Genomic DNA, 17,230 nt, shown 5'->3' on the forward strand with positions numbered 1-17,230 from the left:
AAAAACAATATTATATGATACAGATAATGTTTATTACTCCGTATTTATTTAGTTATGGTATGTTATAGCGAGTTGCAGATTAAAATATTGTGGCCATTACCATCCTATCTATCGTGGTTTGGTTCAAAGAGTACATCTCTTATATATAATGGGTAAGAATATTGAGTACTATATTATATGAATTTTTTAATGATGTCGTAATTATTAGTATGAAAGATATTGTATTGTACATTACCAATACTTTAATTCCAATCATGTTCCTCCCTCTCGTGTAGTCGTGTGTGTCTCTGTGTTGTGTTTTGGTATGCGGGTTTGGTCCCAATTCTCTCTCTCTCTCTCCTAACTAGTGTTCCGGCGGGAGAGAAGGAAGTAAAAGAGTAGAAGAAAACAATTCCTGTGCTTTTACGAAACTGTTTTCTGTGCTTTCTATCTATTCGTCCACCCCTTCTTCTTCTTCTTATTCTTGCTATACTTCCATAACCGAGTCCAAGAGTTTTCTCTCTTTGAGGTACTTTCTCTCTGCACGTGTGCTTTTTAAAGTGGGTGTTCATATCCTGCTTCAATAAGTTGTAAAGTTGTGATCTTTGCTTGATTTTTGGGTGATTTAGTAAATGCTGGCTGAATGGTAGTGAAATCAAATGTGCGTATTAATTTGGGTTAATATTTTATCAATTTCATACCTTTTCGTTTCCTTTTGATTTAGGAATTAGGATGGTGTTGACCCATGTTAAAAGTGGGATTTGTGGGCTGATTTTGTGTTTGTTATTTTCTGATATAGAACAAATTGATTTTTTTTTTCTCGAAATTTTGAGTAGGGATTTAGAAATAAAAATTATGGGTAAAATCTTGACTTTATATGCATTATATGTTCTCTTGGCATGATGAACAATTATTAGTATAATAGTTATAACTTATAAGTTGTGAAGTTTGCTATGCTCTTTGGTTTCTCTCTGTGCCTTGTTCTCAAATTTTCTCCTTTTCAAAAGGGCTGCAAAATTGCCTCTGGTCTGTGACTATTTAGCATGATTCTGTCTAAATTTCAAATCTGATCTCCATGATATAGTTCTTCTGTGCACATTGTGAAGAATTTGTAATCCTTAATAACATGCTGAAACCCAGGTTAAACAAAGGTGTTGATACTTAGGTCATAACTCTTTTAAGTGTATTGCAGGACTAAAATTTACCTGTAACTTATACAGAGTATAATTTTCCCCATACTGTATTGTTATTGGTTAGTTGATGATGTTCCCTTCTACGAAGGGCATCCTCTTACTCTTCATAATAGTGTCTTAACTTTGCATCTCTTGACTGAACAAATCTTGATGCCATTCAGCATTTGTATTCAGTGCTATCATCCTATGTTGAGAGAATTGCTTTTAGTTAGTATACTGGTTGTGCTCAAATTCAAGTTGAAACAGGATCTTGCTTAAATTGCTTAGGGGCTTGGCTTGACCCTCTTGGAGGCGCAATTCAGTGTGGTGGGAACAGATTTTCTTCTGTTGAATTTGGCATCTCTTCTGAACACTTGTGGTTATCTTACTGTACATGTGTGTTATTTTGAAGGCAGTTCCGAATGGATGCGCCTTCAAAGATACCTGGTTCAGGTGACTCTCGAGGTATTTGCTTCATGGTCCTTTAACCTATTCAAGTCTAAACCCGCGTTTGCGTATTTTCATATTTATTTATTGTTCTATAAAAAACAGGTATAGACAAAGTTCCAGCAGCAAACATTTCTGAGAGGCTGAGAAATGCGTGGGCCATCCCCCTTGGAACTAATGCATATCATGCCGCAACAGATGTTAGCTTGTTCTCCAGCTCATTGCCTGTTCTTCCACATGAAAAATGTCTGTATAGACGTCTTTTCAATTGTTATATCTTCCCTTTCCTTGGCTATATTTCTTATAATTTATTCTTCTAATATGCAGTAATCCCCAATGACTCTGAGCAATTTGGCCAATCGGTTGATGATAACACACCTACACTAGGTGAATTTAATTTAGAAGAGGAAGGTAAAGGCCCATTTGAAGCGGATGAAACAAGGATGGTTGGGAACATTCTTCCTGGGGATGAGGATGAGCTATTAGCCGGCATAATGGATGATTTTGACCTTAGTGGATTGCCTTCTCAACTGGAGGACTTAGATGATGATTTCTTTGGCAGTGGAGGGGGATTAGAAATGGAACAAGATCTCCAGGAGAACCTACTTAACGGTTTTGCAAGGTTGAGTATACCTGACGGTATTCCTGGAGCTAGCATTGCACAATATAGCTTTTCCAATGGTTCTGCAACAGTTGCTGGAGAACACCCGTATGGAGAGCACCCTTCGAGGACACTGTTTGTTCGGAACATAAATAGTAATGTAGAGGACTCTGAATTGAGATATCTATTTGAGGTACATACATCTATTTCGGCCATGCTTTCTTTTTGTGAATAATTTATTTACTTTGATTTTAGTAAATTGTTAAGTAATTTGTGCCTTTTTAATTGAAGCAATATGGCGATATCAGAACATTATATACAGCATGTAAACACAGGGGATTTGTGATGATATCTTACTATGATATCCGAGCGGCTCGAACTGCAATGCGTGCTCTGCAAAATAAGCCTTTAAGACGGAGAAAACTTGATATTCATTTTTCAATCCCAAAGGTGTGAGCCAAGTGTGCATGTCTTTTTAACCGATTGGTCCTGTAAACATATGATCGAGCTTCTAAGAATTATCATTTGTTGCTGCATGCAGGAAAATCCATCAGAGAAAGACATTAACCAAGGAACTCTTGTTGTGTTCAATTTGGATTCTTCAGTATCCAATGAGGACCTTCGACAAATATTTGGGGCTTATGGTGAAGTCAAGGAGGTGGCACTTTTTTCTTACTCATTCTCTATTATTACTATATTATGCTGATCTTATCTGTCAATAAAGATCGATTTTTTTTTTTTTTTTTTTCAAATCTGAAACTCAATCAATTCTGGACATTTTTGTTACAAATGCAGATCAGGGAAACACCACATAAACGGCACCATAAATTCATTGAATTCTATGATGTTAGAGCTGCTGACGCTGCTCTTAAGGCTTTAAATAGAAGTGATATTGCTGGGAAGCGGATAAAGCTTGAACCTAGCCGGCCTGGTGGAGCCCGTCGGAAGTATGTACTTATTGCCTTGCTCTTTTAGGCCCTCATGTTTGTTAGGGATGGACATGGGTTGGGAGTGGGTCGCACACAACTTATCCACAACCCTTATAATTTCAAAACTCACCCCCGCCTCAGTATGTGTGGGTACCCACTAATTTCTATATTAATAAATGAATTCAACAGATTAATAAAATATAACTAAATGGACAAATTAAAACTCAAATTCCATAATAAACATAATGCAAATATTCCAATATGATATCCACGAGTCTGATTTGAGTGAATACCCACAGGTTGGATTATAATTCCCATCCCTAATGTTTGCGCCTGCATTATTACATATTTATTCATTTTGATGATTTGTTACCATCTTTTACTATCTAGAGGACAATAATATGGGCTCATGCTGGTTAGTTTACTAGCATTTGACATTAATTGAATTCTGATAGATATAATTCTTTATGCAAGCTAATAATGATTGAAAAATATATAAATGGTTCTACTCCCCTTATTTTTCCTCTTAGCTTGATGCAACAATTGAGTCAAGACATGGAGCTTGATGATGTCCGATCTTTTCGGAATCCAGTTGGTTCACCAGTTGCTAGCTCTCCTCCAGGTACATTTTAGTGATGACACGTGATATGATATTGTCATCCTTATCACTAGCATGATATATGAGCTGAAATGGTGACAATATCTAACAGGCAGCTGGCCAAATTTTGGCAGTCCGGTTGAGCCGAGTCAATCACACAACTATAGTAAATCTCCTGGTTTAAGAAATTTCAGCCCCGTAAATAACAGTATGTCTGGGTTGGCCTCCATTCTTCCGCCTCAGCTCTCAAACCCTGGAAAGATTGCACCGATTGGTAAAGACCCCGGAAGGGTTAGTCATGTCAGCCAGGTTAGTACTGATACTCTTTCAGCCCAAGCAGTTGCTTATCAGCATTGTTATTCATTCCCTGAGCAGAAGCTTAGTTCGAGTTCTGGACCTGTCTCATTTGACGACTCTAAGCCATCTGGAATCGGGACGCTTTCTGGTCCTCAATTTCTTTGGGGAAGCCCGCCTGTTCACTCAGAGCGTAATGACTCTTCTATCTGGTCGACATCATCAATGGGGGGTCACCCGTTTGGTTCCAATGCTCAAGGACAAGGCTATCCATATTCCCGTCGGCAGGGCTCACTCCTTGGCTCTCACCATCATGTGGGGTCCGCGCCTTCTGGAATTCCCTTGGAAAGGCATTTTGGTTTTTTCCCCGAATCACCTGAAACAACATATCTAAGTCCAGCTGCCTTTGGCACTGCAAGCTCTAGTCGTAATAATGGAAGCCGGGGAATGGGTATAGGTTCCCCTGGGGTTATGAACATGGGAGTTACTCTTGCAGGGACTTTTACTGAAGGTGGTTCTCCTACTCCTAGAATGATTCCATTGTCAAGAAATAGCCCTATATTTTTTGGAAATGGTTCATATGGAGGAATTGGGGTGAATAATAGTGAGTTAACTGGTCGAAGTCGAAGAGTTGAGAGTGGGGACCAGATGGAAAACAAAAAACAATATCAGCTTGATTTAGAGAAGATTCTGAGCGGGGAAGATATCAGGACAACTTTGATGATTAAAAACATCCCAAACAAGTAAGAGAGATCTCTCTGTTCAATTTACACGATGTTTTCTTTATGGAACTGCCAAGAGTTACAGACTTACATTTTATTTCCCATGAAGGTACACTTCAAAGATGCTACTTGCAGCTATTGACGAGACCCACAAAAATACATATGATTTCCTCTACTTACCAATTGATTTCAAGGTAATTGTAGTATCTTCGGCGTTTACATTTATTGGTAGTTTTGACTTGAACAGTAACTAAATTTTTGCCATTTTATCCCATGTTTTTCTTTTCGCTTCAGAATAAGTGCAATGTTGGTTATGCCTTCATCAACATGGTGTCTCCTTCACATATTATCTCTTTCTATGAGGTTAATCTTCTTCTTCTCTCCATTTTTTCGTGAATTCTTGTTTTGTCTAATGGAAACACTGAATGTATGCTCCCATTACTGCATTAGACGTCGCTTTTGAAAGTGAGATTCGTATGTAACATACTAATTTATGCAGGTATTCAATGGGAAAAGGTGGGAAAAGTTTAACAGTGAAAAGGTTGCGTCTTTGGCTTATGCAAGAATCCAAGGAAAAGCGGCTTTAGTTGCTCACTTCCAGAACTCGAGCTTAATGAATGAAGACAAAAGATGTCGCCCAATTGTCTTCCAGTCAGAGGGGCAGGAGACTGCAGACGAGGTAACATAAATAAATTATTTATAAATGTATACTTCTTCGTGTAAATGTGTAGAATTTATACTGCCCTTATAGGCGAGCCACCTTTTTAGACATTGTATTGTCAGCTTTGATTTTATTTGTTCTTTGGTTCCCCATAAATTTACCGAGATAAACTAAGGATGTTTTTTGGTTGCCCAGGAACCTTTACCTTCCAGCAACCTGAATGTTTGTATTCGACGGCCTGATGGGTCCTATACCGGAGACTCCCTGGATAGTCCCAAGGATAATCTCGATGAGAAGCCAGCGACTTCTACATTTACTGGAAGCGCCTGACCCTCAAATACGATGGCCGTGGATTCTAACTGTTAATAGCTATTTCAGTACATATAATAAGTCAGCAGCAATGCGAAGATTGCGTTGAGGTTGTATGCTAGGCTGTGTCTGGTTTTTGGATGGAGGACACTCGGGGCATTTCCCGCAAGGCAGAGGGAACATTTAACTTATGTTATAGCGCACGAATTGGTGTTTAACACGGTGACAAGAATTCCACCGTCCGGGCTGCTGGCGCAAGGCATCTCCTTTGTGATCTTACTTGTTCATCGTTGTAATTTCGTTGTATAGTGTTTTGTTACGGGGAATGCTAAGCAGGACACTAGTTAAGGATGTCGGTTCAGTTCTTTTCGTTTTGTTTTGGACAACATGGGAGTTTGGGGGCTCCAATCTTTGTTTTACAAGTCCAAAATAAAGAAGAAAAGGATTGAAGAGACAACTTAATTATGGAATGTCCTAATAGTAAAACCCTTCTTGTATAGTGGGTTTAGGGCAGTCTCTCAAGTGTATAGGATGCAGGCAAACAGATCACCTGCATCTTTTGAGTTTACTTGTGATCATGTACCTAGGAAACTGTTGCGTTTATGATGTTTTAATGTACATGGAATTTTTTTCAATTGTCTTTTGGCCTCAATGAATTCATATTAAAAAAGAAAAGTGGATTAGGGCTTAATTGATTTATTGTGACTCACTTAATGTGTGATAAATATGTAATGAGTGTCTAATATTGGAAGAATTGGAACTGAATGTAAGGTGGAAAACACAGATTTTACTTCATTGGTAGTATAATGTGGGGTTGGTGGCAAAGATTTAAGAGAGAATTTTGTGACGAAAGAAGCAACTACGTTGTTGCATAGACTATTCAAACTTGAATCCTCAACCTTCTTGGCATGAAAATGTTATGCAAAACAAAGTAGACATCCACATCAAATGATTGAACGTTCACCAACTCGTTAACAACAAACTGCATGACCCTAACTTTACATGTGATATGCACTCTAACTCCATACCTCCTCAAACATAACACTTCTCAAAATTTCAAAACTCGTAAAATTTTAGTCACGATCATTAAAATTTTACTTGAATTACAATACAAAACTATGTGTTACTATACAAATTCTCTCATTTTCATTTCTCTAGTTTTTTTTTTAATCAAAATTTCCATTCAATTTGTAAAATTATAGTATCTCGAAAAGGGTGTACAAGTGAGTAAAACATGATTTTTGTATAAAAAAAAAAGCTATAAGTTTAATTCTTGTCAACGTAACCCTTTTCACAATCTATATTTGAAATTAATAAGATACCATCATAACTAATAAATAGTAACTAGTTGGCCATAAACACTTGTCATTTAAATGGAACAAAGAATACATAAAAATAGTGATGCATGGTAGTATGGAGCACATCAAGAAAATTAAACACTAATAAATGATGTTCACTCTATAAAATATATACTCTTTTCTTAGTTAAATGATATTTGAAACAAATAAAGAGTACATGAAATTAATGATACATAATAGAACATAGCATATATCAACAAAACGCTTTAATAAATGATATTTACTCTACTATAAAATACACTCGTCACGTTTCTTAATCAAATAATATTTATGTACCACACGTGCTCAAGAACACTTATATTTTTCTTTTATTGTGAGGCAACTACTTCTTCTTTAATAATTAATAATTTCTTTCAAAATTGAGTAGATATTAGATACAATTATACAATAATATTTAATAATGCTTTCAGCTTTCCTAGAGTATGTTCTCCATTTATAGAGTTTGAACTTGATACGCTACCTAATAAAAAAATTAAACTCTATTTATCTGGACCACAGATTATTTTATATCAATTATAAATGAAATGTTTTCATAAAAACTTTCTTTTACTTTTACAGAAAAGATAAAAATAACATCAAACACTCCTTTAATTTAACAAGTGACATTGACTTGTAGGCAGTAGTGTCAGGTGGACGTTGGAAGTAGATTCATCATGATAAGTGGTTGATCTTCATAATTCCCCATTATTTATGACACTTCACTGCACTCATTCACAGAAAATTGAAACAACACATAGTACTGTATCCAATCACTGATCCACATTATCATCACTATCTATAATTCTTTTATTTTAATTTCAAAAAAAATATTAATTTAATAAAAGGAGTCTGAATCACTTTATCATAAAATTGAGACTTAAGAATTGAACTTAAAACCATATATTGAAATTCTTACGATTTAGGGGGGAAAACGTTCAACCTGATGAGTTGAACCATAATATGCAAAACTTTCAAACATTATGAAAAAAGGAAAGGGGAGCTGAGGCTGGTGACCAACAATTTAACCTACCATATCTTTAGCATGAGGGCAAAGAAAAAGTAATGTAGCCCCATGAACATGGCATGCCTATTTTCCCGTGAAACTGTGAAAGGTGTTCTTATGTAGAATCAAGAAAATGAGAAGTTGACAATATAAGGAAGAAAACAAAAAAAGACGAAAAACAATTTGGTCCGCATTTAATGCTTGCGGTGTGGGGAACCAAATGCAAATGGTCAAACTTCTCCCTACCTGTAAATTTTCACCATGCCCAACCATGAATAATTACTCCCTCTTTATTTACGTCTCGTAGTTTCATGCTATATTAAGTTATTAACCCTTTGCCATAACCATATTTAGAAGGAAAAAAGGCACAATTTTCCACTTCTATATGCCTCATTCCCTTTTCTTTTATGCTTATTCAAATTAATATATTCTTTTGACCGCGGTCTATCCCGTGATTGACTGTAAAACTATTTCCGAATATAGTACCCAGTCATATGTACTTTGATAAGATAAATTAAAATAGTTATTTTTTGAACTCAATACTTTGGAGCAATTACAATGAGATTTATGGACAAAATTTGATTAGTTTCACAATAGCTAAAACACCAGATAATGATGATAAAAATAAAGGAGAAAAGTAATTTATGGTTATAACGACTTTATTTTCTTAGTAAAAAAATTCAAAGTCTTGATCAAAGCCAATCATAGAAACCTTGAGACTAGATAAATTTAAGTGATGGAAAGTATTTATTGATATAACAATAACATGAAAATGAAGAAAACATATTAACCATTCATTCATTTGTCTACACATTGTTCACACCAGACCTAGTTTTTCTCGATCTTACAAATGCTCTCTCTCCATTCTTTTCTATTATCCATTTTATTTTCCCTCATATTTTCTTGCATTTTCTTTCCTTTCACTTACCAACCATCCAGACACAACATAAATATAATGCATTCCAAGAGTTGACCATATATATGTTACAAGTTATGACTAGTATTCTTCAAAAAAAAAAAGTTATACAAATAGTTAGTTGTAATAATTATTAATTTAGCGTAGTGAGAAATATAATACTCCGTAATTAATTAACTTTAAACATAAACATACAATGTTTTCAATTTGCCACATTTAAACCTCTCATGCACGCTTCTTTGATTTTTATTATTTTTAGGTGACGAGAGAAATTTGCAAGGAATGTGTATTGAATAAACTCTGCTTTGTGGTTCTAGCTAGAAAAGGACCACAAGTAGGTAAATCAACATGGTTGTCCATAGCTGACTAGTTCAAATCAATTGTTATACCATGGATTAGCGCCATCTTACATTGTGGATATTGGTCCAAAAATTATGCGTTTGTAATTGACATATTTTGTACTTGCATACACATAATATAAAATGCAAAGTAGACCTTTAGTCCATGGTATATTTTTCCGTTCAAACTAAGAAAGTCATAGACTGTTACTATTGGAAGTTCTTAACTAATTGATTACCAGCACTCCCAAAAAAAAAAAAAAACTAATTGATTACCAAGTGAACAGGCTTATGAATGTGGTTGGATTGTCCCAAATTTTCCTACTTCAATTGGTGGTTTAAAACAATACAACATGATACTATACACAAGCCCATGAAAAATTGTGTTGGTACATAATACTGAGTAGTATGATAGAATAGGCAACCCACATAAAGAAGCTAGGTCTAAACAGTCTTGTTGAAAATGTTGCTTTTCTATATACTACCGTCTAATGACTTGAATTGGGAGTTCAGTCACACACTCACACTGTTATTTCGACTATAAATTCCCTCTGCATTTGTGACTATTCTCTTCATTCCTACTTCTCTCTCTCTCATTCTCTCTCTCTCTGCATTATCTCTATCTTTGTCGTCAAGCCTATTTGGTGTTGAAATTTTCAATAATGACAGAAGAAGCGGTAAAGGACATGGTGTTTCCAATGGTGGTACTGAGGCTAGCAGAGCGGCTGTTGTACAAACTCCTGGCCAACTCTTGTTACAGGACTGCTATGAAGCTCAAGAGCTACTCTACAATATTCTTCTTCAGAAACAACCCATCTTCCAATTCCAAACCCTCCAATCACCTCTCTTCTTTATACCCTAATGTCACAAAATGCAGTTTGCACCACAGGAAATCCCAAACTTTTGTGTGTGATATGCAGGGCACTCTGCTCAGATCCCACTCATTCTTCCCATATTTCATGCTGCTTGCCTTTGAAGGTGGCAGCATTTTCAGAGCCTTCTTGTTGCTCATCTCCTGCCCTTTCCTCTGGTTCTTGGATTTTGAGCTCAAGTCAAGGGTCATCATCTTTATCACGTTTTGTGGGCTTAGGTTGAAGGATGTGGACAGCGTTGGGAGAGCTGTTCTCCCCAAGTTTTTCCTTGAAAACCTTAACCTCCATGTTTATGAGGCTCTTGCTTCTGCTGGTACTAGGATTGTGTTCACCAGTGTTCCTAGAGTCATGGTTGAAGGGTTTTTGAAGGAGTATCTGAGTGTTGATTCTGTGAAGGGCACTGAATTGCACACCTTGGGGGATTTCTTCACTGGATTTGTTTCTCATTCTGGGTTGCTTGTAAAACATAGGGCTCTCAAGGAAGTGTTTGGTGATCAAATGCCTGATATTGGTGTGGGCACTCCCACCCTTCATGACCACCTTTTCATCTCACTCTGCAAGGTACAATTCAATTCTGTTTGGTAAAACATAGACAAGCAGCTTATCTTATAAGCTTACTTTAAATAGCGTTTCAAAATAAGTTACTAGTTACTAGCTAGCTTTGACTGGTTGTGTGAAATTGAATGGACAGGAATCATATGTGGTGAATAGAGAAGATAATAACAAGATGGGTTCAGTAATGCCAAGGGAGAAGTACCCAAAACCACTAGTTTTTCATGACGGGAGGCTAGCATTCTTGCCGACTCCTCTGGCGGCTCTGGCAATGTTCATCTGGCTACCAGTGGGGATACTCCTGGCAATCTTCAGAATATTCATCGGCAAATGCTTGCCGTACAAGGTGGCAGTCTTCCTGGGCAGCTTAAGCGGCGTGAACCTCCGGCTAAAGGGCAGTGACCCTCCGAGATCGGAGAAGGGGAAAGGCGTCCTCTACGTGTGCACCCACAGGACCCTCTTAGACCCCGTCTTCCTCAGCGCGGCTCTAGACAAGCCGTTGATCGCCGTCACTTATAGCCTGAGCAAAATGTCGGAGCTGATAGCGCCGATCAGAACGGTGAGGCTGAAACGGGACAGGAAACGGGACGGGGAAACCATGCAAAAACTGCTGCGTGAAGGCGACCTAGTGGTGTGCCCGGAGGGGACGACGTGCCGAGAGCCGTACTTGCTGAGATTCAGTTCCCTGTTTGCTGAGCTGGCCGACGAGATCGTGCCCGTGGCGGTGGACACGTCCACCGCCATGTTTTATGGGACCACCGCTAGCGGACTTAAGTGGCTCGACCCGATCTTCTTCCTCATGAACCCGCGGCCGTGCTACCGGATCCATATCCTTGGGAAGGTGCCCCGAGAGATGACGTGCGGCGGCGGCGGCAAGTCCAGCGTTGAGGTGGCGAATTATATACAGAAACAGCTGGGTGAGGCGCTGGGGTTTGAGTGCACTAATCTTACCAGAAGGGATAAGTATTTGATGCTGGCTGGGAATGATGGGATTGTTAATTGAGTAATTGACCATCATATCGCAAACAAACCTTATTACTATTATAATAATTTACCTTACCTTATTTAGTCCCCTTAATTAGCTTGTTTATGGTATTGTAATTACTTATTTTAACTTGAGAAAATATATTAATTTATCACAATCATAATTCATAAATAGCTATCCATCATATCTGATACAATCATATATAATAAAAAATTTCTATAATCATAACATTTCAATCTGTTTGTTTCTTCTCAAAAGGTTGAATCTTCAATCCTAAAAGCTCCTAATTTTTAGAGGTTAATCCCACATTGGAGCTGATGAGATTTGATCTCTAATCTTCCTTTTAAAATTTTATTCATGTGACCAATTAAACTACTCATGCGGGGTTTAATCTATTTATTTATTGGTTGTCAAACATGTAAAGATAGTTAAATTGATGATGAATTTATTATGGTGGCAGAAAGGGAAATGTTGGGAAAGTCAAACAATAAAGAACACGGAGGAATTGAAGAATTGAAGCATGGGTCTTAGGGTAGGGATGGGTGGGGGACAAATTATACTGTTGATCATTTATAGAGATTTACTTGTAGCATACTCAAGATTTATTTTATTGTAGTTTCATTACTTAAAAATAAAATTTCAAAAAAATAACCTTCAATGCATTTAAAATAAACTTTCAAAAAAATAACTTTCAATATACTAAAAGTGAATTTTAAGTTGGTGATTGCTGGTATAATGATCGGTGGTGGGAGGGCCATGAGGGTGATTAATATATAGTTGGTGGAAGGCTAGACCGGAATTATCATATTGCAGCGTTAGGTAGAAATTAATGACTGCTCCGATCCCATTCTCATTTCATTTATTCATAATATTAATGCATGGCAATTGGCATGCATGATCTTTTGTGGTCTTGATTTTTTAACCTTTTTTTCTTACTTTCTTTTCTTTATTATTTAAAATTTTCTCATATCCCTTTGTTGCCATACTAATATGTACATATAAACTTATACGGAGTACATATTTTTTAATTGCTATTTTGTATATATATGTACACACTTTATTAATTTGTCTATTAGTTGCAAGATCTATTTTGCAAGACGAGTCTTAATCTAAAATATGAACATAAATACACTATAAATAAGTTTGTAATACATTCAAAATGAATTTGTATAAAATATAATTAATTTGCAACATATTTCATGAACCTATATAAATTATTAAATGAACTTATGATATATTAATAATAAACATTGAAGTAAACAAAAGTGAACTTGAAAAAAAAAAAAAGGGAACTTGTATTAGGATCCATCCGGTGTCAGGATATAACAATTGATCGGCAAATTATTGCACAGCTATGTGAACCATAATCAAATGTACATTTTTAATGTACTGAATAATCAAATGTACATTTTTAATGTACTGAATGTACATTATTTTTGTACTGAATGTACATTATTTTTATAGTATAAAAATAATGTACATTCAGTACACAAATAATGTACATCCCCTGAATATAATGTATATTATTTTTATACTGAATGTGCATTATTTAATAGTATGGTCCACACAGTTGTGTGGACCATGGTCCACACAATAATGATTGCAATTGATCTTCCCCATCACCTTGATGGGCTCCTTCTATGAAGGTATTTGGGCCAATATCTAAGACTTAAACACCATACTTTATTGCCCTCTTTTACTGGACAGGGATGAAGAGATGGCCCAAATATCCTGTCAATTCAACTGTCCAATCCACATAAAAAGGTCATGGCCCATGTGTCCATATTCAACAATTTATTTATTTATTACTCTGTATTATTATTATCTTGTTTGATACCAGTTGTCGTTTTCTGTTATTTCTGTTGTATAGCCCTTGCTTTATACATTTTGGAAGTTTTTGGTTAATTTTTTTCCCCCTACAAAGAAAAGATATCTGTTAAAACATGAAACAAATTTGGACCAAATAAATGGCCCCTACACCATCGCCTTCAGTAAACACTCGAGACCTTATGAGAATTGTCAAAAAATTTTAGAGTAAAAGGGCGGGAATTATGAAAAGAGACCAACCGATCTATTTATTCGCTTATTTGTGGACGTGCTTAATCTAGCATATCCAGTTGTATGTTTGGTGTATAATGAATGAGATTGAAGTAGTATTGTTTCAATGGAATGGGTATAGAAGTCAATGAGTTGCTGTCACCCTTTTGCTTTTTTTCACCTCTTTTGCTTTCTTCTCTTTTTCATTAATGTCTGTTACCCTTGTAGTCTCCAAATTACTGAGAAACCAAACTGTCAGTTTCCGGGGACCTTCCTCCTAGTGCTTCAATAATCTGTGTTTGTGTGTAGTGGAAGAATTCCTTTTACACCATTCCCAACTAGGATTCTCTGATCTTTGCAGAAATGTAAAAGAAACAATGATTTATCCATCTAGCTATCTTTAATCAAGATTACACTGTAATTTAATTTCAACTCCAATCTCAGCTCCTCTATAACCTACAAGAAACCCCCAGATTTCACAAACATAAACACCCTGCACACTTGCCTTCTTTTTTACAGAAAAAAAGATGTCAGCTTGGTATAATGATTAAAACAACAACCAGTGTGACACTAAAGCCTTGCCATTTACATTCTACTCAGACTTTCTGTCTTCTTGGAACCACAGTCTTGTGTCTTGCAGCAAAAAGAAATTATCTTTAGTGCGATAATTAAGCTGTTATCGACGATGATTACCCACCGCCACTAGGCACATCACGACAAGTGTTAACTGGTAGTAAAAACTCGGGAAACTACTTGTCCCAACAGCTTTTGAGGTTGAGGGTGTGATAGGTCCAGCACCGAAAACTCTAGATCCACTCGAATTAGTCGTGTTCAAGATTGATGCGCTTGTGCTGCATTTTTGCAAAGGGTTTAATTATAAGCTATGATAGAACACTTTAAGCAAACAAGAGAAAGAGAAAAAGAAAAAGAAAAAGAAAGGTAACTATATATGCTAGCTATGTTTTTTCTCACCTAGTTGATGGATACTGACAGGTTCCAGAGCCTGCACATGCAAAAAACAGATCAGACTTGAAAAAGTCAATTAAATTGTTTGAAAAGATGCAATTTTTACTATAAATGTTTTTCAAACTTAGGACAGTATTAACATGAAATGAGACTCACTGGGGTCAGTGTTGGTTGTGACAGCAGTGCCACCAAAATTGCAGCTATTAGGAATGGGATTTTTCTGGTAATAACTATTGAACGCATAGGAAGCGTGGTCACGGATACTGTTGGGATTGTAACAGCCCCCTCCGGGCTGAATGGCCGAACAATCAGCACCGCCATAGCCACACGCATAGTCCAAGGCTACCTGCAACGCAATTTGCGAAGCAGATTGGCTAGCAACACACCAGCTCGCGCTGGAAGATGACGGTGGGGATGTTGTGCTTGTAGGGAACGGTGTCATCACCGGATTGACTGGGTTCGTGGTGGTTGAATCGGGATTGGAAACTGTAGGATTCAGAACTGGAGTTGTGGTAGTTGGAGTGGTGGGATTTGCAGTTGGAACAGTTGTTATAGGTGTAGTGATGTCTCTTTGGGTGCTGGAAATTTCTCCCTTTACATTTGAACCTGAAACTGAAACCGAACAAATTAAATCAACATTGAAATCAAATGGGATAAATTTCCAAGTAAAATGTGAAAAATTAACACAATTTAAACACAAGATAACTAGATAATAAGGAGTACAAAGAGGGGTAAAACTGCAAAGGGGAGCAAGATTCCTTACCTGTAGAGAAAGTGACTCCCAATTAACTTTATCAGTGGAATGAAATTTCTTTTCTTGTAATTATGGAGAGTACTATCTTACCTAATGCTTGCTTAACCAAAAAGCAGACACTCTATTGTTACTGTTACTAGTTTTTAAATTTTTCTGCAAAATCTTTTGAAACAAATAAAAAGGTAAATGGACCACATTTACCTATCTGTTAAAATGCTGAAGGCTCTTGAAAAGCCAGTCTCTTTAATGTCAAAGTATATATGAAAATTAATGTAAGACAACAGTTCAACTACCTCACCCCAGATTCTGCAGATTCATTTGCACAAAAACAGGATAATACATACATACATAAGCAGACAGAATTGCAAAAACATTTTTATTCCTGCTCCTTCGACATCTGCAATGGATTTGTTAGGCCAGTGGGTACAGTTCAATCAAAGGGGAAGTTCTTCTGAAGTTTGAACTGAGCAGAGGAGGAAGGAGTTCAGCGTGTGTTTCAAAAGCTTTTCAAAATTGGGGCAATCCAACCAAGTTAGTCAGACTGTTAACTTGGTAACCACAAAGTTACAAGTTCCACTCCTGGTTTAAGCCGGCTGGCAACCTGGACTGATATACTTGATCCTTTGCTAGTTAGAGTCATGAGGCTGGTTTTAACCAGTGCAGCAGTGGCAACGAACTTTTATTGTTAAAGAAAAATAAAAGCTATTCAAAATTTGAATGAACAAATTAAATACACTAAGGTGGCAATTAATGATGATTCTAGACAAGAAAAGGAACATTGAATTTTGAATCATCATGGCATTTTCAAAGTAGATCCATATGCTTGAATATAACTATTTTGTGAAGGAGATTAGTTTGAAACTTTGACATGCAAATTAAATCCAACAAAGTATAGTAGCAAAACGTATGATGGATCACCATTTCTGTGCATGAAACAAAAGAATCAAGAAATGAGAAAATTAAAGCACTAACATACAGTGGCAATTATGATGAGGAAAATTTAGTCAGTCAGTCAGTGAGGCACCTGAACAGACAACAAGAGTGCAGCCCAGTTGGATGAATACAAGAAGACCCCAGAGGTTCCTTCTACACATTCTTCTCAACTTCCTCATCTTCTTCTTCAATTCTGGCTTGGTTTCAGCTTTCAACAGAGAGAGACAAGGCAATTGCAAGCCATTTCAAAACCAGAGAAACATTATATGACATCCTTGGAAAGTAGAGGCAATTGTGTTTATATACAAATGTTGATAAGTGAGAAAAGATTTCCCCTTTTTTTCTTTTTGAATTTCTTTTGAGAGAGAGAGAGAAAACTTGAGTCATGGAGTAGGGGGTGAGGGAGCAAGAAAATAAAAGGTAGGAAGGTGCAAAAAGGAGGAGAGAGAGAGGTGGAAGGAGGGAAGAAAAGATAGTGAGAGAGGGAATTGTTTGCAATTTAAGTGTGGGGTTGTAACTTGTAAGTTGAAGTAGTGATGGCAGTAATGATGATGATGTTATGTGCAATTTCTCCCCCACCCCCTCCCCCTTGTCACCTTGTGATTCAGCTTTTAACATTCTTTGGACCAATGCCACTCTATATCACAAGGAAAATACTTCTTTTACTCTTAAATTTTACTCCCAATTTTTACTTAGTTTCAATCTTTCGTAAATATTGGATGTAAACAACTTTTTTTGGACCCAAAAGATAAAAATGTGATATTCATGCTTGTCACATTAGAGAGAATAATTAATGGAGTAAAATTTGAGAGTCTCCAGAAGAAC

General features: G+C 36.7%; 3 protein-coding genes across 9 annotated transcripts; 2 read left to right on the forward strand and 1 right to left on the reverse strand.

Annotated features, from left to right (window-relative positions):
• Nucleotides 1–257: 257 nt before the first annotated feature.
• LOC116009860 (protein MEI2-like 2) lies at nucleotides 258–6,352 on the forward strand. 6 transcript variants are annotated; one of them, XM_031249027.1, is made up of 14 exons: nucleotides 258–508; nucleotides 1,419–1,616; nucleotides 1,704–1,844; nucleotides 1,926–2,392; nucleotides 2,491–2,649; nucleotides 2,741–2,857; nucleotides 2,995–3,146; nucleotides 3,659–3,750; nucleotides 3,839–4,017; nucleotides 4,102–4,763; nucleotides 4,852–4,936; nucleotides 5,037–5,105; nucleotides 5,242–5,421; nucleotides 5,599–6,352. In XM_031249027.1, exons 2-14 carry the CDS (start codon nucleotides 1,574–1,576, stop codon nucleotides 5,731–5,733), a joined length of 2,481 nt encoding a protein of 826 aa, XP_031104887.1. In that variant the 5' UTR covers nucleotides 258–508; nucleotides 1,419–1,573; the 3' UTR covers nucleotides 5,734–6,352. The 6 variants fall into 6 exon arrangements, with proteins under 6 accessions (XP_031104887.1, XP_031104884.1, XP_031104885.1 ...); XM_031249024.1 differs by having other exon boundaries at nucleotides 1,419–1,478; nucleotides 1,564–1,616; nucleotides 3,839–4,763; XM_031249025.1 differs by having other exon boundaries at nucleotides 1,440–1,478; nucleotides 1,564–1,616; nucleotides 3,839–4,763.
• A 3,597-nt stretch (nucleotides 6,353–9,949) lies between these two features.
• LOC116011088 (glycerol-3-phosphate acyltransferase 1-like) lies at nucleotides 9,950–11,862 on the forward strand. The gene is made up of 2 exons (XM_031250604.1): nucleotides 9,950–10,739; nucleotides 10,870–11,862. The coding sequence occupies exons 1-2, from the start codon at nucleotides 9,969–9,971 to the stop codon at nucleotides 11,731–11,733; spliced, it is 1,635 nt and encodes a 544-aa protein (XP_031106464.1). The 5' UTR covers nucleotides 9,950–9,968; the 3' UTR covers nucleotides 11,734–11,862.
• A 2,244-nt stretch (nucleotides 11,863–14,106) lies between these two features.
• On the reverse strand, nucleotides 14,107–16,902 carry LOC116009807 (glucan endo-1,3-beta-glucosidase 12-like). Of its 2 annotated transcripts, none has more exons than XM_031248944.1 (4): nucleotides 16,497–16,902; nucleotides 14,875–15,324; nucleotides 14,725–14,755; nucleotides 14,107–14,603 (listed from the first exon to the last, which is right to left on the reverse strand). In XM_031248944.1, the coding sequence occupies exons 1-4, from the start codon at nucleotides 16,582–16,584 to the stop codon at nucleotides 14,429–14,431; spliced, it is 744 nt and encodes a 247-aa protein (XP_031104804.1). In that variant the 5' UTR covers nucleotides 16,585–16,902; the 3' UTR covers nucleotides 14,107–14,428. The 2 variants fall into 2 exon arrangements, with proteins under 2 accessions (XP_031104804.1, XP_031104803.1); XM_031248943.1 differs by having other exon boundaries at nucleotides 14,875–15,330; nucleotides 16,497–16,877.
• Between the last annotated feature and the right edge of the window lie 328 nt (nucleotides 16,903–17,230).

Source organism: Ipomoea triloba, chromosome 2 (genome assembly GCF_003576645.1).
Source record: "Ipomoea triloba cultivar NCNSP0323 chromosome 2, ASM357664v1".
NCBI classification, from domain to species: Eukaryota; Viridiplantae; Streptophyta; class Magnoliopsida; order Solanales; family Convolvulaceae; genus Ipomoea; species Ipomoea triloba.

What these genes read in the sequence shown, in the direction of transcription:
- LOC116009860 (XM_031249022.1), top strand. Translation starts at nt 1,574, where the DNA reads ATGGATGCGCCTTCAAAGATACCTGGTTCAGGTGACTCTCGAG. An exon ending in TGGTTCAGGTGACTCTCGAG is followed by an intron (nt 1,617 to 1,703) that starts GTATTTGCTTCA and finishes TATAAAAAACAG; the next exon opens with GTATAGACAAAGTTCCAGCA. An exon ending in AGTTGCTAGCTCTCCTCCAG is followed by an intron (nt 3,751 to 3,838) that starts GTACATTTTAGT and finishes AATATCTAACAG; the next exon opens with GCAGCTGGCCAAATTTTGGC.
- LOC116009807 (XM_031248943.1), bottom strand. Translation starts at nt 16,584, where the DNA reads ATGAGGAAGTTGAGAAGAATGTGTAGAAGGAACCTCTGGGGTCTTCTT. An exon ending in CACTCTTGTTGTCTGTTCAG is followed by an intron (nt 15,331 to 16,496) that starts GTGCCTCACTGA and finishes GTTCGGTTTCAG; the next exon opens with TTTCAGGTTCAAATGTAAAG. An exon ending in CACAACCAACACTGACCCCA is followed by an intron (nt 14,756 to 14,874) that starts GTGAGTCTCATT and finishes TTGCATGTGCAG; the next exon opens with GCTCTGGAACCTGTCAGTAT.
- LOC116011088 (XM_031250604.1), top strand. Translation starts at nt 9,969, where the DNA reads ATGACAGAAGAAGCGGTAAAGGACATGGTGTTTCCAATGGTGGTACTG. An exon ending in TTTTCATCTCACTCTGCAAG is followed by an intron (nt 10,740 to 10,869) that starts GTACAATTCAAT and finishes TTGAATGGACAG; the next exon opens with GAATCATATGTGGTGAATAG.